We start from the raw sequence: 17,180 nt of genomic DNA, 5'->3' as shown, positions 1-17,180 counted from the left end.
AGAGGACACATTTGAAACCTAGTACCACTGTCACCTTATTAGCTGTCACTGTTGTTGGAAGTGGGAGGATCCAGTGGGAAGGGAAGCAAAGATTTAAGGATTCAGTAATTTATACTTTTTCTTCTGTTTTACTATCTGTCCAGATTTTTGAATTTATTCCTTAGGAAATCTAAGCTGTTCACTTTAACATCCAACTGCAATCTGCTGTCCAAAGGCTTTTACTTTGGATTAATAAAACTTTTTTTTTTCCTGGAGTCAACACAATAAGATGACTTAGGGGAAAAAAAGAATCGGTTTGGTTGCCAGCAAACAGTGGGATATTTCTATTTTTATAACTGTAAATGGCCTTCATCTGTACCTGTGTTTTATCTAGGAGTATTGATAGCTGGTCAAGTAATAGAAAGCCATCATCATTCTCTTCCCAGAGGGAGGAGAAACTAAAGCTGTTCTCTGTGGTTAGTGGTCTAGTGCGGTTTGGTAATGATAATTGTAGAGGGAATGATGACAAATGATTCTAAGTATGCCATTATCCAAGTATTAAACTATTGAGGATTTTGAAGAGCCCGTGTGACTAAAAGCTATGTGAAGCACAACAGAAAATATGTTGAAGTGTGGAATTCAAGTGCAAAGGTGGAATGCTAATTCATAGAGGAAAACTTTTTTCAGGACGTGCTAATTTGACTTGCATTTTCACAAAAGGGCAGAGACAATTATTGTGATTGGATTTTGAAAAGTTTTAGGAATCTGACAGCAAAAGTTTGCATGCTGTAGGTGCTGAACTTAAAGTAGAATTCACATCTTTTAAAGAGAACTGTCTTACCTTCTCCCTGTGCAACATCACACCTACTGTTTTTCAACATTTTTTTTTTCCCTTTGGCTCTTGGTCTGTGTTCTTACAGCCTATTAATCTGTAGTAGCCGATTAAAACAGTATTTCAGAATCTTCAGAGAGGCAAACTAAACTTTTGACACCTAGAAATATCAAAGTTACTAACTTAAAGCATATGGAGTATGTTACACTAGTACTGGCACTAGTCTAGTTCTAGAACAAGCTAAATTCTGTCCAGGAACCTACCTCCCTTCTGCCACTTCTTTGTCAAAAATTCAAACGTTTGCTTACTTTTTGTAGTCTTCAGACAGGATTTTTGCAGTTATTCCAGTGATCAGTCAATGAACAGTTTAAGATACAAAGTTTTTTTAAAAAAGGAAACATAGAGTATTAATGTTTTTTGGAACAACATCTTAAGCTACAACAAGGCTTACTATTGAAGTGGAAGTTTTTTCAAAAATTTTCTAATAAGGTGCACAAGAAGTTTATGTTCTTTGTGCAAATCTCACCTGTGGGGGGGTGTGGGGTTTTTTGTCGGAGGATTATTTTCTCATATAGTTAATATATTTATTACAGACAGCTTTTGCTTTGCAGGAGAAAACTTTTTAAAAATGCTTCTCTGTACATGTTTGTAAAGCATATACCTTGTCTGCTCTCCTTCCTGAAGAATCTCCATTAAAAAAATCAGAAATAACTGGTCTCAATGCAGTCCATTGTTTTCTTCAGGCTATTTGTTTTTTTTTTTTATAGAACCGATATTTCAGTGATGTGAACCAGCTGCCCTATTTACTTCAGTTTCCATACCAAAATGTCCTGATTAAATTAACTTTTCCTTTTTTATGAACTCATAGAGATGAAAAGAATGTAAAAATGACTGAAAATATAAATGTGTGCCTAAGGAAGGAAAACAAAGGCTTTATTTTTCTTGGACCTAGCATAATCTGGTGTTTGGGCTGGTTACTGGCATTACTTAAAGAAACTACAAGCTAATTCCATTTATGGCAGCTACATACCATTAAGAATACAGGAGAATAGCCTATATTTGCTGAATGTTGCTGGAAGATGTTCCTGTACATTAAATATTAGACTACTTGTTTGGAACTACTCTGGATTCCTCAGTTGTAAGAATTGAAAAATCGGTTATTCCAGTTGGAAGGGACTTCAGGAAGTCTCTAGTCCAACTTCCTGCTAAAAGCAGAATCATCTGTGAGATTAGAGCAGGTTACTCAGGGCTTTATCTGTTTGGGTCTTGAAAAACTTCCAAGGATGGAGACTGTGCAACCTCTATTTTCAGGTTTTAAAGATGACCAATGGTGGTTGGCTTGAATGGCTTTTGATCTCAAAACCCATCTCAGAAACATAGTATTTTCCTCAATGATTTCTTATATCAAACTGGTTTAGTGACCTAAACAGGTCTGAACTATCCTGAAGTGGTGGAAGACAAAACCCTTGAGGTAATTTTAAGGAGGAAACCTGAAAGTTTTGGATTTTCTGTCTTCCAGTGACTGGGGGAACACAGAGCTGGACTAGAAGAAGGCTCTTTCCAGTTGGTTCTTTCAACATATTCTTGTCTCTTGCAAGAATATGTGCATGATCTGATGGGTTCTCAAAATTCTCTCCATTTTGTTTTTTTTTTCTTTCTGGATATATATTGCCAATATGTCTGCTTCCACAGAGTTTTCTTTCTACAGGAGTTATTCCAGGCTTAACATATCATGCATCAAAGCAACCTGTGATGTCAACTTTTGGTTTAGGTTTATATGAATAAAGCTCAGCCAGGAACCTCTAGAATGCAGAAATGAAGGGAAGAATTTAGTCTTTTGACTAGCAGTGGACCTGTGTTTTCCTTAATTTTCTGAACTAGTTGATGAACTGGATTTGTCTCCTGGGCAAATGACTTGGGCTTTTACACATATTAAGATTTGAATTTGACTACTTGTGGAAAGCGTATGGTTGATCCAAGTCTTTGATCCAACTCTTGTTGAGCATATTTGCACAGTAAATGCAGGCACTTAACTTTTATGGTGCAAACTCACCTTTGGCACTGGAAGTATTGCAAGAGAGTGATAAAAATACCAAGTGCTTTGTAGTATGATATTCTGCTACTATATTCGCTAAAAATAGATCACATGTTGTATGACTTAATCAAGAAGCATCAGTTACCACCAACAAAACAGATATTCAAGAAATGTATTTCTTTTTCCTGTTGTAAATAGACAAGGTGGTACAGATTACACTCTGACAGGATTATGCATGAGATATACACTACAAATCAAAATTTCCTGTCTGTTTTAGGTCCATGCTAATTGCAACCAGCCATACTTCATTTAAATGTTTAGCTGTAAAAGGGTCACTTTCTCTGAAGCATAGAAAGATCTGCTCCAGTACCTCTGGACACACTTAACTTCTCAGGTACTTAAGGTAAATATGTGTTACTTGCAAGTGTACCTAAAATTTCTTTTATTGTTGCAGGTTATTTTAGTATCTGCTAACAAGCTGACTCGATATATAGAACCATGCCAACTAACAGAAGATTTTGGAGGAACTCTTACCTATGATCACATGGATTGGTTGAATAAGAGGCTGGTTAGTTTCCCTTTTTTTTTTTTTCTTTCAAATGTCTCATTCTTGAGCCAGGAATTTTTGTTTGTTTAGTAACTGCTAAGTGTGTAGAAATTGTCATGTGTGTAGTAGTGCAGTTCAAATGCATGAATAGTCTTATGATAACTAACACTGAATTTGCTCAAGGGATGATACAGCTAATGTACTCAATTCATTGAACCAACAACCTCCTTAATGTAGAACCTTACTCTAGAAGAGCCTGAATGTATGGTATAGTTGTTACAAAGGGATATTGCTCAGCTGCTGCTGATAGGAGAAATCCAAAACAAGGAGGGAATACTTGGACTCTGCACATCTTTGAAGTTATCTCTTAGCCCTTGGTTTCTGTGGACTGAGACAGGTTTTAAGCTGTACTACAATAAAACCTCTGTCAGTGCAGTTTCCCCAGTAGATCAGAGATTCGGTAACCATCTAGGAGCAAATACACCCCTAAATCATTAATAGACACAAATTGGTTAAGCAACTGTTGGTGCACGTAGCATTCTGTTCTTTATTGATACTTGTTTTTCAGTTACTTAAATTGAATTTTCAAAACAATATTTAAACTTCAGTGTGTTACTTTCCCATGCAATCTATTCTTAAAATGTGCATCTCCATCTAGGATCTCCAGGTGGGATCCTGGACAAAGAATACTCCACAGTGTGTCCCAACAGCAGCTGCCCAAAGTCTTCAAACATACCTTGCAGCCAAACTTGCAGCAGGCCTTTGCAGGAAACTTGAGGGTTTACACCCTACGTACCATGTTTCTTTTTTGCTGGATCTCGGAAAATTGTATATTCAGACCCAAGAACAGAGAAACCATAATCTGCTGTGCAGCTTTTTTTGTACTGGTCTTTGGCCTTTATGTGTGTGTGGTTAGGGCAAGGCAGCTTGTTTCTTCTCTGCCTGAAACTGAGAGCACCTTGACACATGGGAGGGAAATCTAACACGTTCATTGTCCTTCATTTTTGTCTGGTATATACAAATCTGGCTTGTACTCCCTTATTCCTGCATTCATAAAATTCATAAGGACAGTACTTTCACTCTGGCTGGGACTTTTGCTTTATATTTGGTTCAGACGACAACTGAAAATTTCTTTCTCCTGTGTCTCCTCTCTTGCCTTATTTCACTTGTTTTGTATGTTAATGAAGAACCTCCTCGGCTGCAACTCCTAAATTCTGAAACTAGACAAGAGGGCAGAAAGGTTGGTTAAGGTAGTAGCTGAAAAATAGTTTACAACTGTTTATACATTTTAATTCTATGGATTTTTTTCTTCCTTTTGTAACAACTGAATTTAGCTTGAATTTTATAAACCACTCTTATAAATGGGCTTTTACGAGCTGTCCACCTCACGTTCTGTTTTGTTTTTGCTGAAATTTAAGTAGTCCTAGATAGGCTAAGGAAGGTTCATCTGCAGGCTATTGATTAGTAATTATTAACACCAAAAAGACCTGAAAGTTGTTGTGCATGTCACTTATGGCACCCAATCATGCTCAGTTCTGTTAAAAACCAGAACACCCCCCAGAAACCTCAGAAGTCAGGTGCAGAGAAATTGTCTGAATGGTACCTAGTGTCTGACTATACAGGCCTTGTTATCTCAGATCAAAGCCTCTATATTCCAAGAAACTGATGAGTGTATTTCTTTGTATGTAATACATCTTTCTTTTACCCTAGTTGTTTGTTACAATATAGTCCATATTCGTAGTGATTAAAAGCTGGAATCTTCACCAAGTTGGTTATTTTAAGTGAACTGTCAGATGCTTGTGTAACATGCCTTGATTCTCTAGCATTATTCTTAAGATTTACTTAAAGGCTTAAATGAAGATGTAGAATAAATATGTCCAGAAGAACTTACAGGTTTTGCAGAAATCTCAGAATTTTTCAGTATTTCAGAATTCAGTCCATCTTCTTTATATTCAGTGTAACATTTACTATCTCCCTAAGGAGTCTTAGTGCTCTTAAGTGTTTCCTGAATAAAACTTTTTATTTTCTACTCTTTCTACTCTAACCATCTGAATATTGGGAAATAATTACACTGTGTAAGGATTGAAGTATACTAACAGAACTAGTGGATAAATTTGCACTGATGACTTCAATACTGTCACATACAATTTTTATTTCTTAAATTAAAACCTGCCTCTTATTTAGGTGTTCGAAAAGTTCACGAAAGAATCAACATCCCTACTGGATGAACTTGCTCTAATTAACAATGGAAGTGATAAAGGAACTCAACAAGAAAAAGAGAGGTGTGTGATGTGCTTTTTGAAATTGGTGCTTTTGGATTATAAAATTTCATTGAAAATCCAAACAATATTGAAAATATGGTATGTCTTAAGTATTTTGAAATGTGTAAAGAAATTCTGAAAGTTTAACATAGACTACAAAATTCATCACTGTGTGGATGCTCTTTTGACTAATGACTACCTGCAGCTGCAGTTCTGTTTTGATACAATGAGTTGAAAAAGTGAGGACTCTGCTGAGTGAGGAGAGAAACATGGAGTCTCTTAAGAGCATCAGGTAGCTCTGGCCTTAGTTGAAGTTTTCAGTGCTACTGTAATACAAATTATTAATAATGTATTTGTCACTTTATTATTATTATTAATAATGTGTTTGTTACTTTATTCAAGATCAATAGATTTGAACTTCCTTCCATCGGTTGATCCTGAGACGGTATTGCAGACAGGTATAGTAAGTCAAAAAATAATGTTGGTCAATAAAGTAACATTATTAATTTTTAGGCCCCAAGTGAAAGCATAGAGGGCACAATAATTATCTTAACCATCATCACCACAATGTAACTAGCTTATCTTATTAATGTTGTCTTTGCTGGGCTAAAAAAAAGTGACATTAACAAATAAATTGAAGAACTCCAAATGTGTCACTTTAAACACAGTTTTTAATAATCCTGGTAACATCTTTATAGTATTACCACAATTAATATGTTTAATTTTGAGAATACATTGTTTCTAGATGACATCAGTATGTTAGCCTTATAGAATGAATTTGTCTCAGTAGCCACCAAATGGTTACAATACAGATAGCATTTTCCTACACAGTTCTGATAATTTGTGGCAGTCTAGTTCTGAGCTAACCATCTATAGAAGTGAAACATATAGTCTTCTGACTCTTCGCTGCTTAAACTCTCCCTTCAGCCTTTAAAAATTTGGGGTTCTTTGAAATGTTTTTTTTTTGTTTTTTTTAGGGTGAATTTCCTAGTGACAATAAAGTATAATAGACTTGATTTGGACTAGAAAATTGCTTAAAGATTTGTGCCTCTGTAGAACAGGAAATAATCCATAGTGTTAAGGTGGTGATCTGAGGTTGAGTGCTCAGAATCCTTATCTCCTACAAACTAATGTGTGGATCACATGTAGTATTTACCACAGAGTACTGGCTTTACATGCCCTCTGTGTAAAATTTTAGCTTCTTTAGATGTTGGATAATATTGTTTGAGTTAAAAGGTGAAACAATAGTTCCTTGCTGTGGCCTTTAAAGTTTTTAAAATATGAAGTGTCTGTAGGCACTGTCACTAGATTTTAGTCTTAAATGTGTATCCTCCTTTAATGGTAAGATTTCTGGACAAAACAGCACTTCAATTTTATGTAAAGAGATAGCACCCAAGAACATTAGCTTATATTGTCCTGGTTTCGGCTGGGATAGAGTTAATTTTCTTGAGCTGGGAGGGAGCACAGCTGGAGTGCTGGGCCTGGATTGGCCATTGGAGTATTCCATATCATGGGATGTTATGCTCAGTATATGAGGAGGCAAGGCAGGTTCTCTCTTGCTTCTGGTTTTGCGATGGTGGGATCTTCGTTCTGTCAGGATCGTGGGCCAGGAGCGGGCTGGGTATCGATCAGTCAGCGGCTGGTGCGCGGTCGCATTTTGCATTACTTGTTTGTACTTTTTGTTATTGTTGCTGGTTTTATTACAATCATGAAACTGTTTTTTTTATCTCAACCTACGAGTTTTCCTTGTCTCTCCACTCTCTTCCCCCATTCACTGGGTGGGGGGGGAGGGTGAGCAACTGGCTGCATGGTGTTTGGCTGCTGGCTGAGTTCAAACCACGACAATATGCATTCTCTGTTTTCTCAATTATGGCATAATGAATTTTTCTTGAACTATGAAATTTAATAACTTTCATTAAATCAAAGCAGTTCCTAAGAGGCAACCTTTCTCTTCGTTAGATTCACTGTATTGCAAGTTTGAGAATAAAAAATTAATCTCTCCTTGATTAAACTTTCCCGTCTCTTAAGCGTAAATATGAACAAACTGTGGTTTTAGATGAAGGGCTTCTGTCTTCCATAATTATAAGTACTGTTGCTTTCACAAGCTCCAAATCTCCACGTATAAAGTATAGTTCTTAGAATTTGATAAGAATCTAGTTTAATATTTTTCAATATAAAACCTTTTTTAAAGTTTTACTGCTGAAACAATATAGTAAAAATTCAAAATTATCCCAATAGAATTATGACTTGTAAAAGCTTTTAAGGCTGTTTGCTCTGCAGCTATCTGTGCCTATCTGTATAGTATTATAAAAGATGAAATCCAAGATTTTTATTTCCATAGTGTGGCAAAATATATTTAAATTATTAAGACATGTTCATTTCACAATAATACATGCTGAGTAATTTAAAGTTGCTTGCTGCAATCTCCAAAGCTGTTGGCATTTTGGTTGTCTAAATAATGCTAGTTGAATTTGGAGTCTATATTTCTGCATTTTCCTTGAGGTATTAGTTACTATTCTAGTGGTGTGTTGGGTTTTTTTTTCTTTGAGTGAACTGTCATGTTACCATTTTAAGACCTGCAGAACTGATGATGTGAAATTGGCAGATTTTCACTTTTACACCAATGTTTTGTTAGTGACCAAACACTGCTTTATTTGTTAACTTGTTCATTGAGCTTTTGGGGAACAAACTGATGATCTGGGTTTACTGGTAGTGTGGTGTTTACATCCTGAAAACTGTACCACAACTTAACAATAACGTTCTTCAGACAGTTTAAACAGAGGACTAAATAGTCAAAACATACTATTTTTGCATATGTGAAAATCATTACACTCTCTAGAGTGTAGCACCGTGATATGGTGCTTAAGAGGACAAAGGAAAAAGGTGAGATAAGTGAGAAAAAAATAATGATCTAAATGCTTATATTCAGCCCCACACTATCTGTGAAAGTTTTGTACTTGTAAGTGTCCTGAAAGATAGCAGAGAAATTGAAAGATAACAGAGAAATTATGTGATCAGTTTGTTAGTGCTTCTAGACCATTCTTTTAATCTAAGAATATGTATTGTTTGAGAGAAGTACTTTGGATGCTACACAGTACTTTGAAGTAAACCAGAATAGTTACAGTTGTTTCAGACTCGGGATTGTACTTTGCAATTGTTTCTTTACAGTAATAAATACTATTATCAATGTGAATGTTAGTCACGGTATCTCTTCTATATATCTAAAATATAGGACATGATTTCAACCCTATTTTTTGACTGATACATCCACACCAACTGTGGTCAGTGCTCTGCATGAAATGGTATCATTAAATATGCCCAATGCATGAAAGATCAATAGCTGCAAAAATGTACCACTGGATGGTCTAAAAGCAGCCATGCTTACTAATAATTTCTGTGCTTGTTTTTTGAACCTAGATTAACCACATCATTATATGTATTCTTAAAGGTCATGAGTTACTATCTGAGTTACAACAGCGTCGATTCAATGGTTCAGATGGAGGGGTTTCCTGGTCTCCAATGGATGATGAACTACTTGCTCAGCCACAGGTCATGAAGCTACTAGACTCACTTAGAGAGCAATATACCCGCTACCAGGAAGTTTGCAGACAACGTAGCAAACGTACACAACTAGAGGAGATTCAGCAGAAGGTAATGCAGGTAAGCTTGGGGTTGTTCTTCAATACTGTGAGGTGGATGTTTGAGGTCAGGTCCCAGACTGTGTTTCCTGCAAAACTAAGAATCAGAGGTGAGAGCTTCAGGCCTCCTTATGCTCCTCAAACCGCAATGTGCTAGTTTCACTTGATGCTTTACATGGTGAATACCATGGTGACTTTCTGAAGGCTGTTCTAACAGAATTGTGCTCTCTTGCCATCACAGTGGAGAACCTTCATGTCCCTTTGTTGTGTACTGTTATGGTGTACTGCTACATTGTCAGAGGGGCAAATGCCTGAGCTGTGAGCAGCGAGAGGAACATCCACAAATGAGACACATTTGATCGTCAATTTGCTTGAGAGTTGGAAAACTTCCCCTGCCCATGTTGGTTTAAGTTCTTATTACTGAAGATAGTCCATTATTTATTCCTTTATTTGTCTAACGCTTGGTGTTTTAGCTAAGTTAAAGTGATTAAACTCTCTGTATTTCAAGGATACCCTGACAAGAATAAATATAAACCTTCCTAATCAATCGTGTGTTAAAGATCATAATGAATTGGCTTGGTCCTTTGGAAACAGGCATGTAATTAGCACTTTCAACATTTTTCTCAGCAATCTCAGTAGAGAAATATCAAGGAAATAGAATTAATTTATTCCTCTTGTGTTTATTACTTGAAATTAGATTTATGTTTTTAAGCTTCTGTGTAGTTTGAACATGCAGAAAATGGAATGGATATTGCTGTTAACCTTTCAATATTGACATTTCTAATGCATGAGGAGTGCAAATCAAGTACTTGCACTTCAGTGTTCCAGTATGGGTAAAGATAAAAACTAATCAATCTTATTATTTCTAGCAGTGAAAATATAAATCTACTGGTGAAATAATTTTCACTTATGTAGTAATTCAGATTATTATAAAAAAGAATTTAAAAAGCAATATGTCATCTTTTGATATGTGGAGTTGGAAATAATAAAAATATGTAAGAGATGAAATTAGTACTGTATAGAACATATTAACATGGCCATGGGTATAATCAGGTGAGATGATTTTTTCCTGTGGTTAAGTTACATTGGTTGAACAAGATGTGTCGATTGAAATGATATTTATAACGTACTTTGGCAAACTGACATTGTTAATGCATTTAAATACATTTGTTTACTGGGACATCAGCCTCAGTTTGCAATATTTATACTAGAAATAGTTACTCATTTGCTCTGTCTGCACTATGGATGCTACACAGTAAGTGAACTGAGTCTCAGCACACAGGAAAAATGTGTTTTGCTATTTTTATCAATCTAATCAGTTCTATAAAGTGCATTTAAAAGCTTTCTAAGTGGCATACAAATGGAAGACTAAATTTAGAAATTGATTAGTTTCCTTTTGGTTTATGGGAGAAAATTAGGCTAACCAAGAAAAGTAAGAAGATAATGATGGAAGAACCCAATAGAGGCAAAGTACCATGGAATTTATTTTGCTAAAACAGAAGTTGCAGTATAACATGCTTGCAGTATTTTCAGTTGGAATGGGTGTGTACATAGAAAGTTCATTCTCTTGTGTTGCTGATTTATTTTTTAGTGTTTTGATTTCCTGTTAACTTTCATTACAATTACATTCCTATTTCATCCTTTGTATAGCTGCTTATATTGTTAACCACTCCTGGCTTGCTTTTGTGTTCCTGTTTCATTTTCACTATTTGCTGCTTCTGCTTACTGTGAACTGCTTAGTTCTTACTCCTGCCTCAAAGCCCTCTTATCCATAACCATCTCTAGTCCCTTGTGCCTTCAGTATCCTACCCTCTCTTTTTAACTACGCCTCTTACTTCTGTTCCATAGTTTTGTTTCCCTTTCCTTCCTCTTTCATTCTGCAGTGTAAAGATGCCAATGATTTCCAGATGTTTTCTGATGAGCAGTTCTACTAAGCAGACTGCTGATGAGCAACTCTATATACTATGATAAATTCTAGCTTTGTCCCTCCTTAGGCAGGGGTGTTAATTACTATTTTTCTAATGGTAATTCACAAAAATTAATGTCAGGCCTTGCAGTAGTCTAATCATTAACCATAGATATAATTTATGAAAATAACATCGCTTCTTTCTGCACATCCCCTAGTGACTCCTGTCTCCACAGCTAAAGTATCTGTCACACAAGAATGGCCATGTGCTAAGCTAAGCAGTTTCAGAGGCAATCCAGTAGTTGCTGGAAACGTGTAAAGGGGAGGTGGTCTTGGTCAGAGAGGGCACTGCTAAGCAGGAGTCTTGCACACTGTTTCAGATTGGCACGAGATCTGTTGTTTCCCTGTGTGAGTTTTCTAGGCCACACTAAGGTTGACAGGGGGAGCTCTGGGTGCCTTCAGTTCTAGGTCCATTCCATATTTAACAAGCAACGGCTGTACAGAGGTGCTGAGCACAACAGGAAGTTCCTCTTTAAACTAAAAGAACCTAAAACTGTAGTCTTAATTTGCTCAAGAAATGATAAAAGTAAAGAAGGCTCAGGATGCTTTTGGAGCAAAGAAAATATGCTCTGAAACAGTGCTGCTTTGGGGGCACACAAAAATGGGGGTGGGAAGATGCAGACATGATGACTAAAAGGTGGGGTGGACTGAGTAACCTTCTGTAATGGTGATGGTCATTCTTGATTACTGTTTCAGTGTAGCCTAGTAGCACTAGGAAAATGGTCCAATTAATCCCTTTTTCATTTGTCTTCATGGTTATAGTGTTATGTTGTGTATTGTATTTCCTGAAAAACTGTGTGAAGCTGTTCTGTCGTCTTCATTTAAACAAAAGTCATTAAAGAGAGGAAGCTGGCTTCTATGCTTTTTCATTAAGTTTCAGAATGTGAGGGTATTCCTGCATTTCCTTACTTCAGGACTCCAGTAGTAAGTGACTTTTGCACTAGGTTTCATCACTGCTGTCTCTGTTTTCAAGATACTTAAATTTTGCCATAGATATCATCTGATAATTCAAATGTGTATAAGAAAACCAAAACTTCAGATACTCTGCTTTGTTTGAATAATATTAACATCAGATGAAATAGTCTCAAAATAATAATAAGAATATTAATAAAGACATCCAGTACTGTAGTCAAATTGTAGTGCCATGAACTTCCAAAGATTTCTGCAAAGACAGATCCCCTGAGATGTGGCCATTAAGACTTTGTAAGACTTCTGTTATTTGAACAAGTTGAAAGACATAAATATATAAAATACGAAGGTGGTATGTAAATTTAATTTTGGAGTAAGTACATATCTGGTACTAGAGTGTTAATAAATACAGCAAAATAAGGAGAAAACTTTCAGGTGTGAAGTTGAATACAGCTGTGCATTGTAATTCACTTTGGCAAAAAAAAATTCCTGTTAGAACATGAGAAGTCAAATATCAAGAAAGTTGTGTTTTAAGCTCTTTTTGACATAGATATGAAATGACAAGTATGTATGTGACAAAACTTTTGGTGGTTTCCACCCACTTTCATGGAGTTGGCAGGCTGAGGTTAATGAAAAGTAGTTTCTGTGTAAAGCTTTTAAAGATGTGAATGATTCAGCAACAAGACGCCTGATTTTTTTTTTTTTACATAAACGTATACTTACTTTGAAATATTTCTGCTTATATTACAAAAATCTTCTTATACTAGTTCTTATCTAATTGATTTGCTACTTTATTTTTGTCATCTTTATCTTATTGACAGGTAGTCAATTGGCTTGAAGGACCTGGATCTGAACAGCTGAGAACCCAGTGGGGAATAGGTGATTCAATTAGAGCTTCACAAGCTTTGCAACAGAAACATGAAGAGATTGAGAGTCAACACAGTGTGAGATTTCCCATACCCTTTTCAAGTAGCAAAATAATTCTAAGTACATGCAGTTATGAGCAATGTATTTTGGTTATGAGTATCTAGGAATTTTGCATAGTACATGATTTTATGAGTTAGAGGAAAATGAGCAGTTTAAGAACTTAATATGGTCATTGTATGTACATGTTACTTTGTTTTCCAGTGTAAAAAAAATACTGATTTCTGTCTATGATTTTTCTTGTTTTTATTACGTTACAGCAGTTCTTAAATTTTCAATGTTGAGTAGAAGGAGTAAATTTCCTTTTTCTTCCCTGCCAAAATGGCTGAGAAGTTGTGTACTTCTCAGGTGAATGTTAATATTTTTGTCTTTATTAAACTACACTTACCAGTAGCTAGAACTGGCTTAAGTTTCATTGGTCAAGACTTAAGATGTAGTTTATGTTCATAATGAAATCTTGAAAAGACTGTTTTGTAACTGTGCTGACTTGATGACTTTGCTTTATTTTGAAGATATCCTAAGGTTCAGTAGAATTTTGTCTTTCCATCAGATGATTAACTATAATTGGGATATGAATACTTGATATTCCCAATGTGAGTGTTGCTCACAGTGCCTTTCCTGTTTTCTGACTTTCCTTGATGTAGCCATTGACAATTCTGTCCACTTTTCCTAAGTTCCCTTGCCATGACTGTAAAGTCACGACAAAGAAAATAGTCACTGGGTTACAATTTTTCTGATGTAATTTAGAAAAAAAACAAACTCCAAACCTTTAGTCTGAGAAACACTGTGCACTAGACTACACTCATTCTATTGATTACATCTCTACTGAGTACAGTTTCTGTGCTCAGATGTAGAAGTGTTGTAGGTGTCTGTTTGGTCAAGTGAATCCAATCTTCTCTGTCTTCTCATTGCTTTAAGCTCTTCAAGCAATGTCTGCTCTGAAAACCAATGCCTCCTGAAGTGTAAGACATCTTACAGTTAAAATCCTAATTGGAAAGGAAAAAAAAAATCATCTGCCTACTTCATTGAAAAAAATAATTTTTAGTATCTTTCAGCAATATTAGCATGTCAGATGAAAAGAGAAAACAAGATTGAATATACTTTGTTCTCACTTGGATATCTGTAACAGAGAACTGCTTTAGCTGGGGCTATATTCAATCCTTGAAATCACTGAGATCCCACTGAAGTTTGCAGGCTGGCCTACAGTTTGCTCATCACTAAAGCACTGACAAGATGGAATGCTGCTTGTTCTCAGGTGCTGGCAGGAGTTTGTCGAAACAACAGTCAGAAAAATTAATTTTATACTGAAAAAAGTAATTGGGAGACCACTGGCCTCTCTTAAATTTAGATGCCTGTTTATAAAGTAAAACTGGTTTTTGATGATAACACTGGAAAAATGTGCTTTTCCTTTTTCTTTGATTTTTTTTTTTAAACATCTCATAATAGCTGAGTGTACTCTTCTTCTTTCAGTATTTTCCTATTTTTTTCTCTCCTTATAATTGGATTGACAGCTTTTATGCTTGCTTTCTTTCATCATCTATTTATTGTTGATTATTTCCTGTTTTGAAGGTACCTGCAAAAAATGTTTGACTTGTTTGAAAGATACACTTTTTAACTTCAGTTTACTCTGGAGTGAAAACATAATTTTCTTAGGGTGTTGTTTTGGTTTGTTTCTTGTTTGGTTTTTTTTGGGGATTGTTTGTTTTGGGGGTATGTGTTTAGGTTTCCATTTTCTGACTGTTTTATTCATGAGCAATAGACTAGAACTGCTATTTTTGAGCAAATGTTGGCCTTTTCTCCATGGTTTTGAGCTGTCATGTACAGCTGTGCCTAACTTTTCCCTATGGAAAGGGTCAGAAACACACTCCTATCTGGTTTGCCTGTCTTAATTTCACTGATAGCTTGACCAAAATAAATTACGGCAACTGTTTGACTTTAATGCTAAAAATAAAAACTAAAAATTATTATCTAGTTTTTTTATTTGACTTCTCATATTGTAGTTGACTTGTCACACTCAGTAAACTAGATTTATATGTTTAGTGTCTAAAGGTAGTAACAAGAGTTATGTTGTGTAAACTGAGTTTACTGAAACTATATCTATAGTACATGTGTGACAATGGAAGATGTTTCCATATTAGTTGCCCCTTTTGGGGTGGATGTGAGATTTATTCTGCTCTTAAATTTTTCGCTGATTGCTAACAACTTTTTCATTACTTTTTTTTCCCTTCTTGCATCTCTTCATACTCTGTTTTTTGTGAGTAGATGGTAGAGGTGGCTTTGGGTAAAAAGAAAAAACTTTTTAGAATATGGATATTTACACTCTATTTTACATGCTTTGTAAATAAATGATGCAAAAGCTGAAGGCATAACTTTAAAAAATTGCAAACATCCCAATAGGTGTGACAAGAATACTAATTAAATCACCTATTTTAGGCCAATAGATGGTGCTATTCCATAGCATTAGAAATGCATAGGGCATTTGAAGGTCACTATTGTAGGCCAAAATAAAAGCTGTTGAGCAAGCGTGTTTTGCTTTACAGGCATCTCAATCATGCAAGATGTGAATGTGATCAAGTTACTTTTAAGCCTCCCAGAATTGTTAAATATTTAAACTATTTTCTTCTGCAAATATACCACCATGACAACATAACGAACTCCTATGTATGTATTCAGTAATAGAAGCATTTGAGAAACAAATCTGCACATTTTGAATTGAGTTTCAATTTTTATTGAAACTCAATATTGAAATTAAAGCTTTCCTTAAATAAGAAACAACAATCACTTTGAAGTTTCTCTCCATGAAGATTCTGTTTTATTCAGAAGATAGAGATTACTTCCAATTCGTCAACACTAGTATTTTTTCTAAATATTTTATAAAAATTATTGCTGCTTTCAATCATGTCCCTGAAAGTAACACCTAAATAGTCTTGTGAACAGCTTTTTGTAATTACCACTTGGCAAAAGGTCTTTTATTTCAGTGGAGCACTGTAGACATGTAAGCATTAGAAATTTGTTTAAAATGCTAGAATTTGTCTGTTAGTTCAGTAAAATAGTTTGAGTGGGAGTTTGTGCTGGGAGCTACTAGCCATGCCTTGTAATCTTCCCATCTTTCTGCACCTTTTTTTTTTTATACTACAGTACATGTACTAAGCACTTTTTGAGTTGATTTGAAATTAGGAATGTTTTTACCTCCTGTGTGAGATTTCATAACTATAGTGTAAGCTGTAATAAGTTATTTTTAAAATTTGATTATTTATTAGTCTGCAGTTAGATCTATGGCATTTTAAGAGAAATAGAATTATGTTTAGTATTAATGCTTAATTTTCTTGTGTTTGTAGGAGTGGTTTGCTGTTTATGTTGAGCTTAATCAGCAGATAGCAGCTCTTTTAAACGCAGGGGATGAGGAGGACCTCGTGGAATTGAAAGCATTGCAGCAACAGCTGAGTGATGTGTGTTACCGGCAGGCCAGTCAGCTGGAATTCAGGCAGAATCTATTACAAGCAGCACTTGAATTCCACAGTGTTGCCCAGGATGTAAGTTTTTCTTTTTAAACTTTTCACAGGCTCACCTGTCAATATATTATTGCCTTAGTATTACAAATGTTGAATACGTTGGAAAAAATGTACGGGAGTGGGGGGAAATATGATACTTGGAAGGTGCCGTAAGTCTTCATTTACTATAACTGAAACACTGAAAATTTCCCCATTTTTAGGAGGGAAGTGCTTTGTAATATGTCTTACGTTTCAGTAGCATTTGAAATAAAATGGTTACTAGTTAAAAAGTTGCTCTTTTCCCCCTCTTTTTTAAAAAAAAAATAGAGGCATATGCATTAACTAAACCACAATTTGGTATACTTTCCATAATTTCTTTTTTAAACTGACATTTATTCCGTTCCTATACTTGTCAAAAAAAAAAAAAATTTGGTTACCCCCCATCTAGAGATGTATGCTCTTGGAATTTTGTATGCAGATGGGTCGTTTATTTTCCATCTTGACTTTAATTTTCTATAGATGCAAAGAGAAACTTCTAAAATGACATATTTCCAAACATTTAGAAGAAGATTGTAGACCCAACTGTCTGAAGCTCAGC

The 17,180-nt window shown here is 35.4% G+C and overlaps 1 protein-coding gene across 3 annotated transcripts in view; it reads left to right on the top strand.

Moving 5' to 3' along the window:
• The window catches only part of SESTD1 (SEC14 and spectrin domain containing 1), a 60,433-nt gene that overhangs the window by 32,126 nt on the left and 11,127 nt on the right, over window positions 1-17,180 (top strand). For all 3 annotated transcript variants that reach the window (XM_074829260.1, XM_074829259.1, XM_074829258.1), the window contains 6 exons: window positions 3,301-3,414; window positions 5,578-5,675; window positions 6,057-6,112; window positions 9,103-9,314; window positions 12,989-13,111; window positions 16,430-16,624. In XM_074829260.1, coding sequence (XP_074685361.1) covers window positions 3,301-3,414; window positions 5,578-5,675; window positions 6,057-6,112; window positions 9,103-9,314; window positions 12,989-13,111; window positions 16,430-16,624 — 798 coding nt within the window. The remainder of the gene's footprint in view (window positions 1-3,300; window positions 3,415-5,577; window positions 5,676-6,056; window positions 6,113-9,102; window positions 9,315-12,988; window positions 13,112-16,429; window positions 16,625-17,180) is intronic.

This window comes from Strix aluco, chromosome 6, assembly GCF_031877795.1.
Source record: "Strix aluco isolate bStrAlu1 chromosome 6, bStrAlu1.hap1, whole genome shotgun sequence".
NCBI classification, from domain to species: domain Eukaryota; kingdom Metazoa; phylum Chordata; class Aves; order Strigiformes; family Strigidae; genus Strix; species Strix aluco.
This window is presented reverse-complemented; position numbering and strand designations above follow the sequence as displayed.